Source organism: Rhodnius prolixus, unplaced genomic scaffold (assembly GCF_049639745.1).
Source record: "Rhodnius prolixus isolate KJV_2025 unplaced genomic scaffold, Rpr scaffold_9, whole genome shotgun sequence".
Taxonomy (NCBI): Eukaryota; Metazoa; Arthropoda; class Insecta; order Hemiptera; family Reduviidae; genus Rhodnius; species Rhodnius prolixus.
In genome coordinates this window covers 1,651,523-1,666,199 of record NW_027411604.1, presented here as the reverse complement: position 1 = coordinate 1,666,199, position 14,677 = coordinate 1,651,523, and the positions used below count along the sequence as shown (strand labels likewise).

Genomic DNA, 14,677 nt, shown 5'->3' with positions numbered 1-14,677 from the left:
CCATCCTTTTTATCTACCACGTGTAACGGGCTGGCCCATGGACTCCTAGATGGGCGGCATATCCCCTCCTCCATCATGCGTTGGAATTCCTCTTTCACTGCCTTATACTTTGCTGGGTGCAATCGGCGGGCTTTAGCGTTTACTGGACGTCCGGTGGTCTCTATAACATGTTGCACCTGGTGTTTAACTTCTCTAGTCATCGCATTTGGCCTGATTATCCCTGGGAAATCCCTCAGGATATCTCCATATTTCAGACTTTCTGGAAGTGTTGAAATCACATAAACGGGTTGGCTTAAAACTTTTCCGAAGGAAGTGCGTCCTGTTTTTTTGTCAATGAGCTGCCTACCGTTTAGGTCTACCAATAACTCGTACGTGTACATGAAATCTGCCCCTATAATGGGTTTGGGGATGTCGGCGACCACAAAGTTCCACTTGAAAGTGCGCCCTAGTCCTAGATCCAAAGTGCCTGTTCGTTCACCATATGTCTTTATTGTGCTTCCATTTGCGGCATACAAATTAAAATCACAGGGGTTCCGTTTCTGTAGGCTACTAGGTGGCACTACGGAAACGGCAGCACCAGTATCAATCAAAAAATACAGTCCAGACCTCTTGTCTCTGATGTAAAGGCGGCGCCTACTCTCTTCGATGCCGGACGACGCCATTTCCGACATCTCATTTATTTTCCCGATTGATCTTCATCTCTTCGCTTCCACGAGCATGGTTGCTCGCACTTTTTTGCGTTTTGTTTGAACTTGAAATGGTAGAAACAAAGCCAATCAGGACTGTTGGGGTTACGTCCCTTTGAGTTGCTCAGTTTTCTTGTGCGTCCATCGTTGGGTCTTCCGAGCTTCAATTCAGCTATCTCATTCGTTAATCGCCGGATCTCCTCTTTAAGGTTCCCGATTTCATCATTTGCAGCTACGGAATAAACTTCTGCTGGGTGATGAACCTCTTGAATTCGGTCGGCCACCTCTGCCAGTTTTTCCAAGTTGGTATGTCCGGTGGATATGAGTGAAGCTTGCATGCTACTCGGAAGCGACCTCATCCAAAGAGTTTTCAACATTTCATCCGCTATAGTTGCACCTGCCAATTGTCTCATTCGTCTCAATAGGTGAGAAGGCTTTTCATCTCCTAATTGCCGACCTTCCAGAAGTTTCTGTAGCCTCCTATGTTCCGATTCTGTATAGGCGATAACTAGCCGTGCCTTAAGATCTTCGTAAGGGGTGGTAGAAAGAGGTTTCTTAACAATATCACTTGCCTGCTGAAGAACGTCAAACTCCAGCGCGGGTACAATAGTGTGAAACTTGGATGCGCTAGAAGTGATATTATTCTTTTTAAATACAGACTCGACCTGGTGAAACCACAATTCGGGGTCCGTTTTGTGAAAAGACGGAATTCTGAGTACAGGAGAATAAGCTGCCACTTCTAATTGCTGGTTATCCGCTTCCTCCATCTTTGCAGTACCACCTTCTTCTGTCTTTAGAGTAAGACCTTCCATAATATTACCACTACGTAAACGCTAAAAACTACAAAGAAAAGCGAAATGTTGAAAGCTTAAAACTAAATAATGTTCTATAACTAAAATTGAGAAAGAGAAGTAAACTATTTGTTTGATATAATATAAAAACAAACACTAAAAATCAAAGAAAAAAATGAATAGAATCTCAAGAAGAAATGAAATGATTAGATTCGAAAAACATAAACTGATACTTTAACTAATTGGTACATCCGGGCATAAAATGTGAATGATGTACTACCGCCTAGTTTATAATTACAACAATTTACTTATATTAAACTTTAATTATTAAAACAAATCACCGTAAACTACAAATAAAAAAACTAATTAGTATTAATCACGTCGGGGTCACCACTGTTGGAGCATTGAGTGATAACTGGGTAACGAACTCATTGAAATATACAAAATATTTATTAAGCTAGGTTTTTATAGTATAAAATACAAAGCTAAATAACATAAACTAAATACAAATAAACAAAGCTAAATACAAATAACTAAACTAAGTATGAACTCTAAATTACAATTGACAACACCGGTTGCGACCTTAACGTATTTTTGTATATCCACCAAAAAAACAAGAGCCTCTCTCAAAAAACCTCCCCTGGTTATCTCCTGTGCCCCACCAAAGAGGAAGGTGGTCGACATCGATAGCTGTTAACTATCGATGTGCCTTAGTACTATTTACGGATTCCTCTGGGGGCTAAACGACATCATTGTTAGCGCTCACTACAAGCGGCTTATAATAAACGAAAATAACTATTTCAACATCTTGCATTGAATTGATTGCAAATTACACTGTAATTAATAATTTATTTAATACTAATTAGGAGTTCTTATACAATTAAAATAAAATAATCATTCGTTTTTAAATATTTATATTCCATTGTCTATAACAAATGTATAACTGTCTTATAATTATTGTGAAGACAGTTTCCTGTCTTCACAACTGCAGTTAGTCAAAGAATGATGCGATTTCTCTTCAATAGTTTTCACATTTATCACGTAATATCATATTTATCATGCTACTGATAAATAATGTATTACAACAAAACATTTTACTTTACATCCTCTCTACATACTCTTTATTTATTTGGCACAATTAACTTTGTTAATAACATCTGACTGACTAGTTTCTTGCCTGATGGTTTCTGTAGGTGTTACTACCAATTCTGGCTTATATTCCACAATTTTATGAAAACTACGATCGCAATTTATAGAAACTGGTTGCTAAAAGAGAAATGTAAAACACGTTAAAATAATAAAAGTAAGAGATGCAATAAATGTACTGTACGATGCAATTAGTCGTACTTGTTTGCTATAGTAAGTGGATCATAGAATCGACATAATCATCGATAATTGATTTGAAGGTAGTGCACATCACAGACGAAGTTGTTACTTTAGGCAGATAGTTTTCGGCTAGGCAAATGATTTTTTTTGTCGTAGGTAGTAGGTTACAAGACTCGGTAGTAATATCAAGAAACTTCAGACAACACAGAACAAATTCCTCAGACTTTCCACGGCAAACTACATACTCCCAACCTCGCACTTTAAAATATCGTCCATAATTCCTGTACACTCCTTTATCCAAAACTGTCAGCTCAAAACTCATCTCCACTCTATCTAACTCACTCTGTATGTATATTTTTGAATAGATAAAAGGCCAGAAAAGATACCAAATTTCGTACACTACACTTAATTTAAAAAAAAAACAAAACTAAAGATTTCTTACCTGTGATTCCGTAAGATTGGTCACCGTTTCAAACATGGGCGTCATTCTATATATTACTTTGCCATTGATGACCACTGATACTGGCACGGAGATCACTGTACCGCAGACGCTGATCTGTTGATGTGGTAAAGACATGACCGAACTGGACATAGTTAGGTCCGTTCTTATTGAATTATTGTTTGTCAGATTACTGCAAATAGAAATTGACGGACGTCTTTCTACAGAATATTCATTACTTCTTGCTTTAACTGCTTTTATAATATTGCTAAAATCATAAATACGAAATAAATTGCATAGTTATCAAACAAGTTATTCAATATATCAGGCAAAAAATTATTTTATTTTTTTGTTTTTTACAAAATTATGGTGTGAAAGGTCTAAAGAATTGACGCATGTTTATTGTACCCCTGACAGGTTTCAGACTTTTATATATCATCAGAGTAGACTAATAAGTTGGTGTAGAGAATTCACCTTGACTATTTCGTCTCGGACTACACTTGCTGACCGAGTGAGGGTGGTTAAATGGTAACAAGTAAGCAATTATTCTATAGTTTTTTCTAGAAATGAAACCTAGTATTAGTTAAAACATAAATTCAATTGATAAAACTTTGAAACATTTAAAAGTTACAGTTACATTTTACTTCAGAGGGTATTTAAGCAGAAAACACTGAATTATAATGGATGAATATGTGAGTTAAATCATTAAAAAAATATCTAAAAAACAGAAAAGAAAATGGAACTTGCTAGTATATAGTATATTTTTTTGTGAGGTTTGCTCTACCATGACTAGGGTGTGCGTGGTACGGAATGACTTTAAAAAAAGCATATCCAAGTACAAGTTAATTTGGTCGTTTATAATATTAAAACTGTCCGGTAGGACAGTTGTATAAGGGTTGACCATCAAAAACTGCACGAAAAAGTGTAACGTTGAAAAACACCCAACTTTGACAATTTTTTTCTATTTTTCTATAAAAGATAAAATTCCCAAATTTTCTTTATAATATAGGGCAAATCCTCCTTTATAACTGTAATTTTTTTGCAACAACCCAGATCTAATAGGTTTCGAGAAAAAAGTTGCCGAAAATGAGCAAAAACGGCTTTTTCAAAAAATGTTCTTGTTCTTGTTCTTGTTGTTGTTCTTCTTCTTCTTCTTGTTACCTTTTTTGTAAACAACGTAGCGCCTAAACGCGTGAACCGATTTTCATGAATGAGGTGTCATTCGATTCGGAATTTTATGTAGATGTGCCTTTTGGGGGTCTCGGCCCTGTACATCGAATGGGAGAGGAGTTAGCCCCCTTTATGTAAGGCCCCCTCCAAAATTATTATTACTAATTACTCTGTAAATCTTGGCCCGATTTTGATAAAATTTGGTAGGATGATAGGGTTAGGGCTCCCCTACCTAACAATAAAGCGACGATCTGCTCTTACACTTGTTAAGGGGAAGTATAGCAATCGTTTCAAATTATCGACACGTGAACCGATTTTCATGAATGAAGTGTCATTCGAATCGAAATTTTGTACAGATTTGTACTTTAAAAGTCTCGACGCTATGCCTCATAAGGAGGGGAGTTCGCCCCACCCAAATAAGGCCCTTTCTAAAACTATTATTACCAATATTTCTACAAAGCTTAGTCCGATTTTGATAAAATTTAGCTCAAATAAAGTGGTTAAAGCTCCTCTACGTGGCTGTGAAGTGCCATCATGCTCTTACACCTACTAAGAGGAAGTACTGCAATCGTTAAAATTATCAATGAGTGAACCGATTTACATCAATGAATTGTCGTTCGATTCAAAATCTTTGCCTTTTAGGGAGAAGTACTGTAATCGCAGTTTTTTTTCTTGCTCCTCTTAAAAGGAAGTACTGAAATCGCAGTTTAATTTTGCTATTTACGTACAAATACCTTCCTATTTTATTCAAAACGCTTTCTCAAAAAAATGGTTATTGAGGATGGTTTGGGGACCGCAACTATAATCATTCTTTAAAAAGATCTCTCCAGTGGTAGTTACGGTTCCGATTTAACACCTTATCAGGTTATAATGATAGAATAGCTTATTCCAAATTTTAAAAAATCTGTAAAGCAGACGTAACTTTGCAAATAGACAAAAAGGAAAATCTATCCAAAAGGTACAAAAATCTCCTTAACAAAAACTTACAGTTTTAAAAGTTAAGTATAAGGGTTGATTAAACGCCAAAAGGTACACAAATCAGCAGTTCCCAACATTTCATTAATACTTCATTGATATAATTTAAGTAATTTTACTGCATTAACTTTTCCTTCACATTTTTTAGAATTTATTAGATGTCACAGACCCTTATGCTGGCCAGTTCATTCATAATATTTTTTTATTATAATTATGATAAAATGAGTGATGAATTATTCTGAGTAGTCACATATACATGCATGTTAAAGTAGAAAAAAACAAAGTTAGAGTCGGCCACTTTTTAAATTTCAATCACGGAAGATTCAAAACAATATTTCAGTCTTAAATTCGTCTTACCGAAATATTCGTGAGCACAAATAACATACATTTAATAACAAGTAGATTATTCAACAATATTTACTCATTTCTCAATTGTAATTTAATTTAGTCCCCCTAATTTTACTTATGGTAAAATACTGGAATAATTAGCTGTCCTAAAAATATGCATATCTTTATTTTCTTTATTTTATATTACATATATATAACATTGTGGGAAGAACACCTAGATTGAGAATGTAATTGAAGAAAACTATATTATTTGCGATAAAGCCAGATTATTTATTACTTATTATTACAAACGTTTGACTACAACATAAAATAACAATTACTTTAATCGAAGAATGAACTTAAACCAATGATTTTTATTTAAAAATAAAAATAAATGCATAAAATCATTGATGTAAAAAAAGTTTATGAATTTTTTAGCCTCTTATTTTTTTTATATTTTTTATAACGTTTTCTTTTTCACCTGTGATTAATAGTTTGATTATTATAGATAAATAGATATTACAGTCAATCTAAGTTAAATGGTGTGCTACTTGAGTAAATATTTTGTAGACGAAAATGGCCAGCATAAGGGTCTGTGACATCTAATAAATTCTAAAAAATGTGAAGGAAAAGTTAATGCAGTAAAATTACTTAAATTATATCAATGAAGTATTAATTTTGGTTAATGGCTTACTGTTTGTATTTATAACTATTCTTTCTAAAATGGTCACACGCCTTCCGAATGATAAAAGTCTTAAACTGGTTATGACAATAAATATAGGTCAATAAATCGAACGATTTTATCGAGCATTGTGGACCTATACAAATTTTCAATATACGTATTCTTTTGAAGTATCATGAAATTCTAGCAAGAGCTTCGTTGAGCCACGGGATAAGAAAAGTTGGCAATGCGCTGCTCCAAATCTTTTAGATTACCAATCCTCAAAGCTACATCTACTACAATCTGATGGATCTATTGTTGCTGATTAAAGGAATCTATTTCTTTACAAAGGCACAAGTAAAGAAATAGAAAACTACTGGCACTGTAGTGGTAGGTACAGTGGGTACAGTGATGAGCTGGAGTTGTTCTAAAACGGTTTTGCTAAACCCAACAGTTATAGATACGAACTTCCTCTAAAGACTCTAGAATACCCTAGAGATCAATACTTAAAACAACCTACTGACAATGTTCATGCTGCAATCGACGAGAAGGTCACAGGCAAAGTAAACACATCCATACACGATATGTATATATAGGTTTCGTGACCGTAAATTGTTAAACTTAGTATTCAAGATTGGCGAGGTATCGGTCAAATAAAAAAACAAATTCTTCTTCTTGCCAACGTTTCGACAAATATATTGTCCTCTTCAGGGCGTGGCTATGCGCAGTTTCTGTAACTCACCCAACCCGCATAGCCACGCCCTGAAGAGGACAATATATTTGTCGAAACGTTGGCAAGAAGAAGAGTTTATTTTTTATTTGACCGATTCCTCGCTAATCCTGAATCCTAAGTTTAACAATTTACGGTCACGAAACCTATATATACATATCGTGTATGGATGTGTTTTCTTTGCCTGTGACCTTCTCGTCGATTGCAGCATGAACATTGTCAGTTGGTTGTTTTAATACTGTTGTTTTAAGTATTGATCTCTAGGGTATTCTAGAGTCTTTAGAGATTCCTCGCTAATCCTGAATCCTAAGTTTTACTTCCATACACTATATTTTCTAAAGAATGTACTGGACGAAGTAGGCAGATTTTACTTCAGTCAGAACGTACAGCGTACTTAAACAATAGCCCAAAAAGTAAATATAACTCACAAATCTTCATCTTCAATGTTAATAGTTGATGAACTTTTGACCAGTTTGATCTCTTTCTCCAATCTGTGCAATTCCAATTGCATTGCTGCATTATTATAAGCAAGGCGTGCATTTTTTTCTAATAAATGTTCTATACTGCCCTGCAAAAATTTAAAGTAATAAACCTACTTGATCACCATATTATAATAAAAGAAAAAAAATAATATTAAGTATATAATACATGTTCATTATAAAAAAAAAAAAATGGTTCTATTGAAAAGACGTGAGACATCACTGCTTCCCCAGAACCCAGATAATCAATACCCCTGAAATAAGTTTTAAACCAAAGTGATAGGTGAGCCTAACATACGTATACGTAATTTAAGTCCAAGTTACCTCTTTGGCAACTGCCCATAGAAACATACTTTTTGTACTTATGCTTTTCGTATTTCCTGTAAAAGCTCACAACAGTAAATCTAATCGAAAACTATAAAATTCCCTTGTAAGAGAGAGAGAAAACTAACGATATTTAAACTAACTAGGGAATTTCTTTGTCAAAAAAACTGCCCTAAAAGTACGACAAATACAGTTCCATAGACAAATGTCCTAAAAACAATTTAAGTCCTCACCATCTACAATTTATAAATATTTTCCCAAAAATACACTTTTTGTGTTTGTTCCAAAAAGTCTTTAATCTTGCTCTTACCTTATCCAAGCAGTTTCCTTGAGCTAAAGCAAAAGCAATTCTACATTCTTCGAAATTCTGCAATGTTTCCGATATGAACTGAAAAAAAAGAAAACGACCTTATCAAGTTTTTCAAATCAAAAACATTTATTAGAACTTTAAATGCCAAAACATGTTTTAATTGTTACTAACATTATCAGTTAGAAGAACCGTATATTACTTTGAAATAACACTCAAGTTGGAAGCCTAATCGCAACCTTTCTACTGCATAAAATGAATTTTAAGAAAAAAAAAATATATTCAAGTAAAAATTGTAAAGTAGTAAAACTTAATTAATTTTAAAAGAATAAAAAATTTAAAGAAAATCGTAAGAAAAATTTTCAAATAAATTTAAAACACATGAAAAGTCGCAAGTTATAGTATATTCAAAACTGTAGCGATGCCATATAATTCAGCATTTTGGAAGGAAGCTTACCCCTTTGGCGTATCCGCTCTAGAATTTTCCTGGAAGAACGTGTCAAACATAGAAATCCCTTAATATTAGAATCCAGTTAATATAAGATTTTTAAAGGAATCAGCTGAAGTGATTTTTTAAGAAAACTGGGAAAAAATAAAAGAAACCTTTCAGAAAATTAACACTAGACATGGAATCTTATTCTCACTCAGTTAATTTTGGTTTTTCCCGTAAGTGAGAGCGCTCTAGTCCTTTGGGATTCTTGACGTCCTTGCGGGTTTCCAACCTACTTAATAAGACATATACTTTTGTGTCAACAACATGGGGATAGCGAATACCCTCAGGCAAACTCTAGCTATTATTAAAGTAGATTAGATTAGATTTTGAAAAGCGGTATGGGACCCAAGCCCCACGGCACCGCAGCCACAAGAGCTTCCCCTCATTAAAGTAAAATAATCACCTATTTTTTTAGGCAGAGCTTTACGTCCAACAACCAATTAGCTACTAGCTTATCATTATTACATATACATAAAGCAAATTATAAAGTTATAGATTTCTACATTCTATGATTAAAAATTATGCTTAATGGTGCCACAGTAGATATTTTAGGCCATAGTGGATTCATTTCCCTCTTCAATCGACAAACTTCGTGAACATTATAAAAAGAGATGATAGGTTCGTCCATATGTTCCATTGAAGAAACTTTAAACTAGAGCACATAATCGAATTTTCCACAAAAGATGTTTTAAATCGTCGGTTGTTGAGCGATTTCTATTGAATTCCTTGGGGATATGCAAAAGTTTTCCGTTTCTTACATTTACTTTTTCTTTTTGTTCACAAACCTACCTGCATACAACAGAGTTTTTTTTCCAAGAAGACCATTTTTATCACACACACACACACACACACACACACACACACACACACACACACACACACACACACACACACACACACACACAGAGAGAGAGAGAGAGAGAGAGAGAGAGAGACTCAAAATGTAAAAATATTTTTATACCAGTTTATAAAAATTATCAACTCTTATCATTTTCTCCACCAAATTATCTTTAATTGCTTTTAGTTTAATATATTTGGAGCAAACACATCTAGTCACCAACGTCTGTTTGTATAACTGTCGATGTAGTTCTTCAACATCCAGAGATGTTCCTTGATCGGACTGTATTGGCAAGCAATAAATTTTAAAAGTTTAAATAAAATAAATAATAAACAAATTATACAATACAATCTCAAGAAAAATAAACATAAAATCTATACCTCAATCGGAAAGAAATCTACATCTAATTCGCTGAAACATTGTACGCCAACTGAAATGCTACTAGTTTTCAATACTTTTGGCGAACCATTATCTGATATTGAATTCAAATATTCTATTTTATCTTCATAAACGGATCTTTCAGAATTTAATTGGCCTAAAGAAAAAAAAAAAAAGAAGTTACAGAAATGTGAAAATATTGATCTCGTACGTCAGAAATTGCAGATACAAAATCAGTAAACTCCTATAAAAAGAGAGATTTTCCTAACAGAAAATATCCTGTAACTGCTCTCCAATTACGATTATTTATGTATGTAAATAAAAAATAAACCTAGATGGCACGACAATCCAAGCAGAGCGATAGCATTCTAAATTGTAGAAAGTGGAAGGAATGAAAAGCTAGGAAATAATTTCGAGGGAGTTATTACGAAGATAGGGATAAAAACAGGAACTAGATGATCCGATTGGCGAATAGCGAATAGGACAAGTTTCTAGGATGTCAAAACTAAAACCAGCAGTTGAGTCTTTACTACATGACTTCGAAAAAACGAAAAGAATCCAATTTTTTAATCAATAAGAACAAAATCAAATGCTGGTTTTTAGTTTTGACATCTTGCCCTATTCTCCAATTAGGTTCATGGAATTAGTGATAGCAATGATAATCAGCATCAATACAGACTTTGGCAATATAAATAGGTTTGAGAACAAGAAACGTTCACGATACTTATGAGAACCTTATTTTACGAGGTAAAATCTATTTATAAATAAAATATTTATAAATGTTTTATAATAAATACAAGAATAAGGAAGAATGAATGAGAAAAGAAGACAAAATGGAAGCAATCTTCGTTGTTAACCTGGACAACAGATAAGGGAGTCTCTCAGGATAGTCCCAAAGTGAACTTATGCATTCGTTCATAAAAATTAGATAAACTTACGTTTTAAATCTTCCAATTGACGGTTCTGATTTTTAATTTTCTTTTTCAATTTTTCATTTTCATTGAATATTGAAATTAATCTTTCTGTGTCAATCTTTCGCCCTGAAAAATGTGTTTAGAGAGTAAATAGTAATAATAAATCTCTGCTTGGCACCTTCAGAATATTTTAGTAAGTTCGATGAAAAATACAAGTAATTAAGGAACGATAATAGATTTTAAAACCCTTATACAACTGTTCTTCCGGACAGTTTTAATTATCGTTCCTTAATCGGATATGCTACAGAAAAGCGAATTCTATAAAAACCTTCTTTTTTTTACTACTGAGACTTCTTTTACGTTCTCCTAAGACTACTTAGTTCAAAGCCATGATTCCTGCCAGAAGAAGCGCAATGAAAGCTCAGGTTCCACGCTTGGGGTATCCCAATAATAATAATAATAATTAATACGAGAGTTTATAAAACTGAACTGCACCTGCCATATTTGCAGATTTTTTATTTAATTTTTTAGTCAAGGCGCGTTATCTGAGTCTCTGGCGGCATCTAAGGCCTTTTTAGAGCACTTATGGCCTCTGGATAGTGTTACCTCGTTAAAGAAAATCTTGTCCATCAGAGCTGTAGATTAAATACAAAAACTATCAAATCTATTAATTAATTATTAATGAGATCCTTGAGACTGATGCTGCGAAACTGATTATTTGGTATCTGTTCATTTTCGTAAATAACAAACGAAGTTCTCAGACGTTTTTCTGTTAAGAGATTATATTACCAGCAATAAAGCATGACTTAACTAGTATCACAAGCATTTTTTGATTCAGACAAAGGTGTCCATTATCCCACCCACCAATGAACTTAAATTTACTATCTGCATCTATGCAAACCAAGAAATCTCGAATTAGTCATAATTAAGGACAGGTTGACCGACCTCCCTCTTTCCTCGGGAAGTGACTGGCCAATTACCAGAGTATAGGTTCCGCTCACCGCAACTATCGTTTATGCAAATTCACTCAAAAAAAAAAAAAAAATTATTCGACAAAATTCAATGATACGAAAGTTTTAAGTTACAGGGCTTGAAAGCCAATTAACTGCCGTGCGGGTAAATCACTATTTACCTAAACTAATAAAAAAATAATCTTTACCTTTTTGTATATTATCGGCCGATATCGATTCTCGGTTAGCGTTGAATCTTTTTATTATACGATTTACTTTCACTCTGTCATTCTTTAATATAAGTTCCTTAGAGCTTGAATTATTCACTGTTTTCTTAGCACACAATGTATCCAATGATTTATTTACACCCATCGCCAATTTGTGGGATGAATTCATCGGTGATCGACGTTTTTTTTGTTTACGAAATACTGCTCTGAAATCACTCAATGAATAACATAATTTTAACAAAGCAAAGAATACAAGAAATAAATAGAAGTTAAACTTCATTAACCCCGGTTAGTAATATTTTCAGATGTTAATGTTCCAATACAAATTTAAATTTAAATTAAAAAATAAACCGATTCGGAGCACGTATATTGGTAAACTAATCAGCTTATAATCGAAAACTTTTTAAATCGAACGAATTTTGTTTCATTTTCGACTAACCCTGTACATTTTAAAAGATTATAAAAATACCTTTACAAGTGTAAAACTTTGCTACTGAATAAAGTGTATTTCAACTTCTGGATGTACTTTTTTCAAATATTGATTTCAATTAGAAATTATAACACTACCCTAAATATGTGATACAAGAAAAAGTAACTAAGGAAAACTAATGAACCATTGATTATTTACAAAACAAAGGCGAAATGATTAATACCATTCTAAAGAATTTATTATTAAATCAATTACCAAACAAAGAATAAAACAGTAATACCTAACAACCATTTTCGCTTTTGATTTTATACCATTCTTAGAGATTTCCATCAGAATCAGCTTTGTTTCTATAACTTTTACTACAATCAGACATTTATTAAAAACAATAAATAGAACATAATAAAAACAAGTAAGCAATTATTCTACAGTTCTTTCTAAAAAGAAAAAAGTGTAACGCTTCGTTATTAAATTGTGTGTGAAACGTTAACCTTAAGTTCAAATTGATCATGTGATCAATATGATAAACTTTATGAATCATATGATGTGATTGTCCTGTGAAACGGGTCATGCGACAATCAAAATTTAAAATAACTTTTCAGAATTGTATATATTTTTAATGTATGCACACATGTAAGTTGAAGTATTACAATCGCATCAAATTTTGAAAGTTATCTCTCGACAGGAAATAACGAGGTCCTCCCATTTCACAGACTTTTTCGGAAATTTGATAGAAATATGCTATTGGCCATCCGCTAAAAGGAGCCAAGTCTTAAATGCAAGTGTAAAGTCACAGTAAGGGGTTCCAAAAGTCTGGAATTAAATCCACATTAGATTCCAAGACATTGTTGACAATATGACGAGAAAACCGAGTAGCAAAGGGAGGAAAACTTTAATACTTTTCTTTTAATATTTTGCTTCCAAGGAGAGGGCAAAAGCTAGGTAGGCCTCAACGACAAGCTGCTGGCGAGAAATCGGACATCTGCCGATCCTGTGGAAGGTGTGTAAAAATAATAGCATCGGTTTTGGAGTGTTGAGAGCAATACATAGGAAAGCAGAAGTACTTTGGCTTCCTTTCAGTAGTTTAACAGGCGAAATGACATCAGGCTTTCTGGTAATAATGAAAGTGACCTCGACCGATACAAACTGATATCAAAGTTGGGTGTTTTTTCACCGTTACGCTTTTTGACGATCAACCCTTATACAACTGTCCTACCGGACAGTTTTAATATGTATTCTGAGTCAAAATGTCAAAAAGAAGGAAACTATTGGGGAAATTTTGCCAAGAAACCGCTGCCATAAACTGATTCTCTATCGGATAAATTTCCTTTCAGTTAATGAAAACGACGACTATGTGCAAAATCACGTGCACTTAATAGGATAATACGTTCACCCATCAGTTCTTTCTACGTTTGTGTTCTATTAAACTAGACTGTTTAAGAAAAGAAGGGTGTAACTTCGCCCGGTAGAATGATAACATACCGGCCACGTTCTTAGGGACCTTCCTAACCCTTGGACAATTTACTGAGTCTACCTTGATAGGTAGCAAACTATAATTCTTTTTCGTGCAGCAAACTGTACCACAAATTATTTAAATTTACTATGAAAATATACACGTACGTATTTATAATCTCACTGCTATGAGAAAAGGATGCTTTGAAATTCTATCTCTAAAGCAATTTACCTAAAAATTTAAAGTAAAACTGACAAAAGCCATTCTGTTAAAGTTAAAAGTAAGATCTGGATTTACATTATTAAGAAAAATTTCACGATCAATAAATCGAATGAATTTTAGGCAAGTTGATAGTCTTTACCAGTTTTTATGCTCAAGCAGATTTACTAATTTTGGTATTCTACCGTCAAAAATTAAAAACTCAATGTTAATACAATAATATGCTTACCTTTTTTTTTGTTTATGCTACATTCAAAGAACTTCTCGCATGAAAATCTTTACACTTCGATAATATTAACTACATAAGGGACTTCAGAAATTCACCTATAATGGATTAAAAAGCGTAACTCAGAAAACTTATTGCCATGAAATAAAATGAATCAGAAGTCTTGAGATATAAGAAAATTAAACTTACAAAACACATTGAGGCAATAAAAAAAAAGGTAGAAGTACTTGATTTCAAAAGCAGTCGATACAAGAAATTTCCTTTGAATAAAATGGTAAAATTTCCCCAAAATCAATGTTAAATAAAATTTTCAATATAATATATTGGGAATAAAGAA

General features: G+C 33.3%; 2 protein-coding genes across 15 annotated transcripts; both read right to left on the bottom strand.

Moving 5' to 3' along the window:
* Positions 1–676: 676 nt before the first annotated feature.
* Positions 677–1,498, bottom strand: LOC141454431 (uncharacterized). Its single transcript, XM_074128654.1, has one exon. The coding sequence runs from the start codon at positions 1,496–1,498 to the stop codon at positions 677–679; it is 822 nt and encodes a 273-aa protein (XP_073984755.1).
* Positions 1,499–2,374: 876 nt separating this feature from the next.
* LOC141454365 (uncharacterized) lies at positions 2,375–14,668 on the bottom strand. 14 transcript variants are annotated; one of them, XM_074128495.1, is made up of 11 exons: positions 14,530–14,668; positions 14,344–14,438; positions 12,701–12,804; positions 11,998–12,221; positions 10,863–10,964; positions 9,927–10,081; positions 9,670–9,828; positions 8,219–8,296; positions 7,534–7,673; positions 3,246–3,510; positions 2,375–2,743 (listed from the first exon to the last, which is right to left on the bottom strand). In XM_074128495.1, exons 4-11 carry the CDS (start codon positions 12,182–12,184, stop codon positions 2,603–2,605), a joined length of 1,227 nt encoding a protein of 408 aa, XP_073984596.1. In that variant the 5' UTR covers positions 12,185–12,221; positions 12,701–12,804; positions 14,344–14,438; positions 14,530–14,668; the 3' UTR covers positions 2,375–2,602. The 14 variants fall into 14 exon arrangements, with proteins under 14 accessions (XP_073984596.1, XP_073984589.1, XP_073984595.1 ...); XM_074128488.1 differs by having other exon boundaries at positions 11,998–12,230; positions 12,726–12,804; XM_074128494.1 differs by having other exon boundaries at positions 11,998–12,216; positions 12,726–12,804.
* Positions 14,669–14,677: the final 9 nt, after the last annotated feature.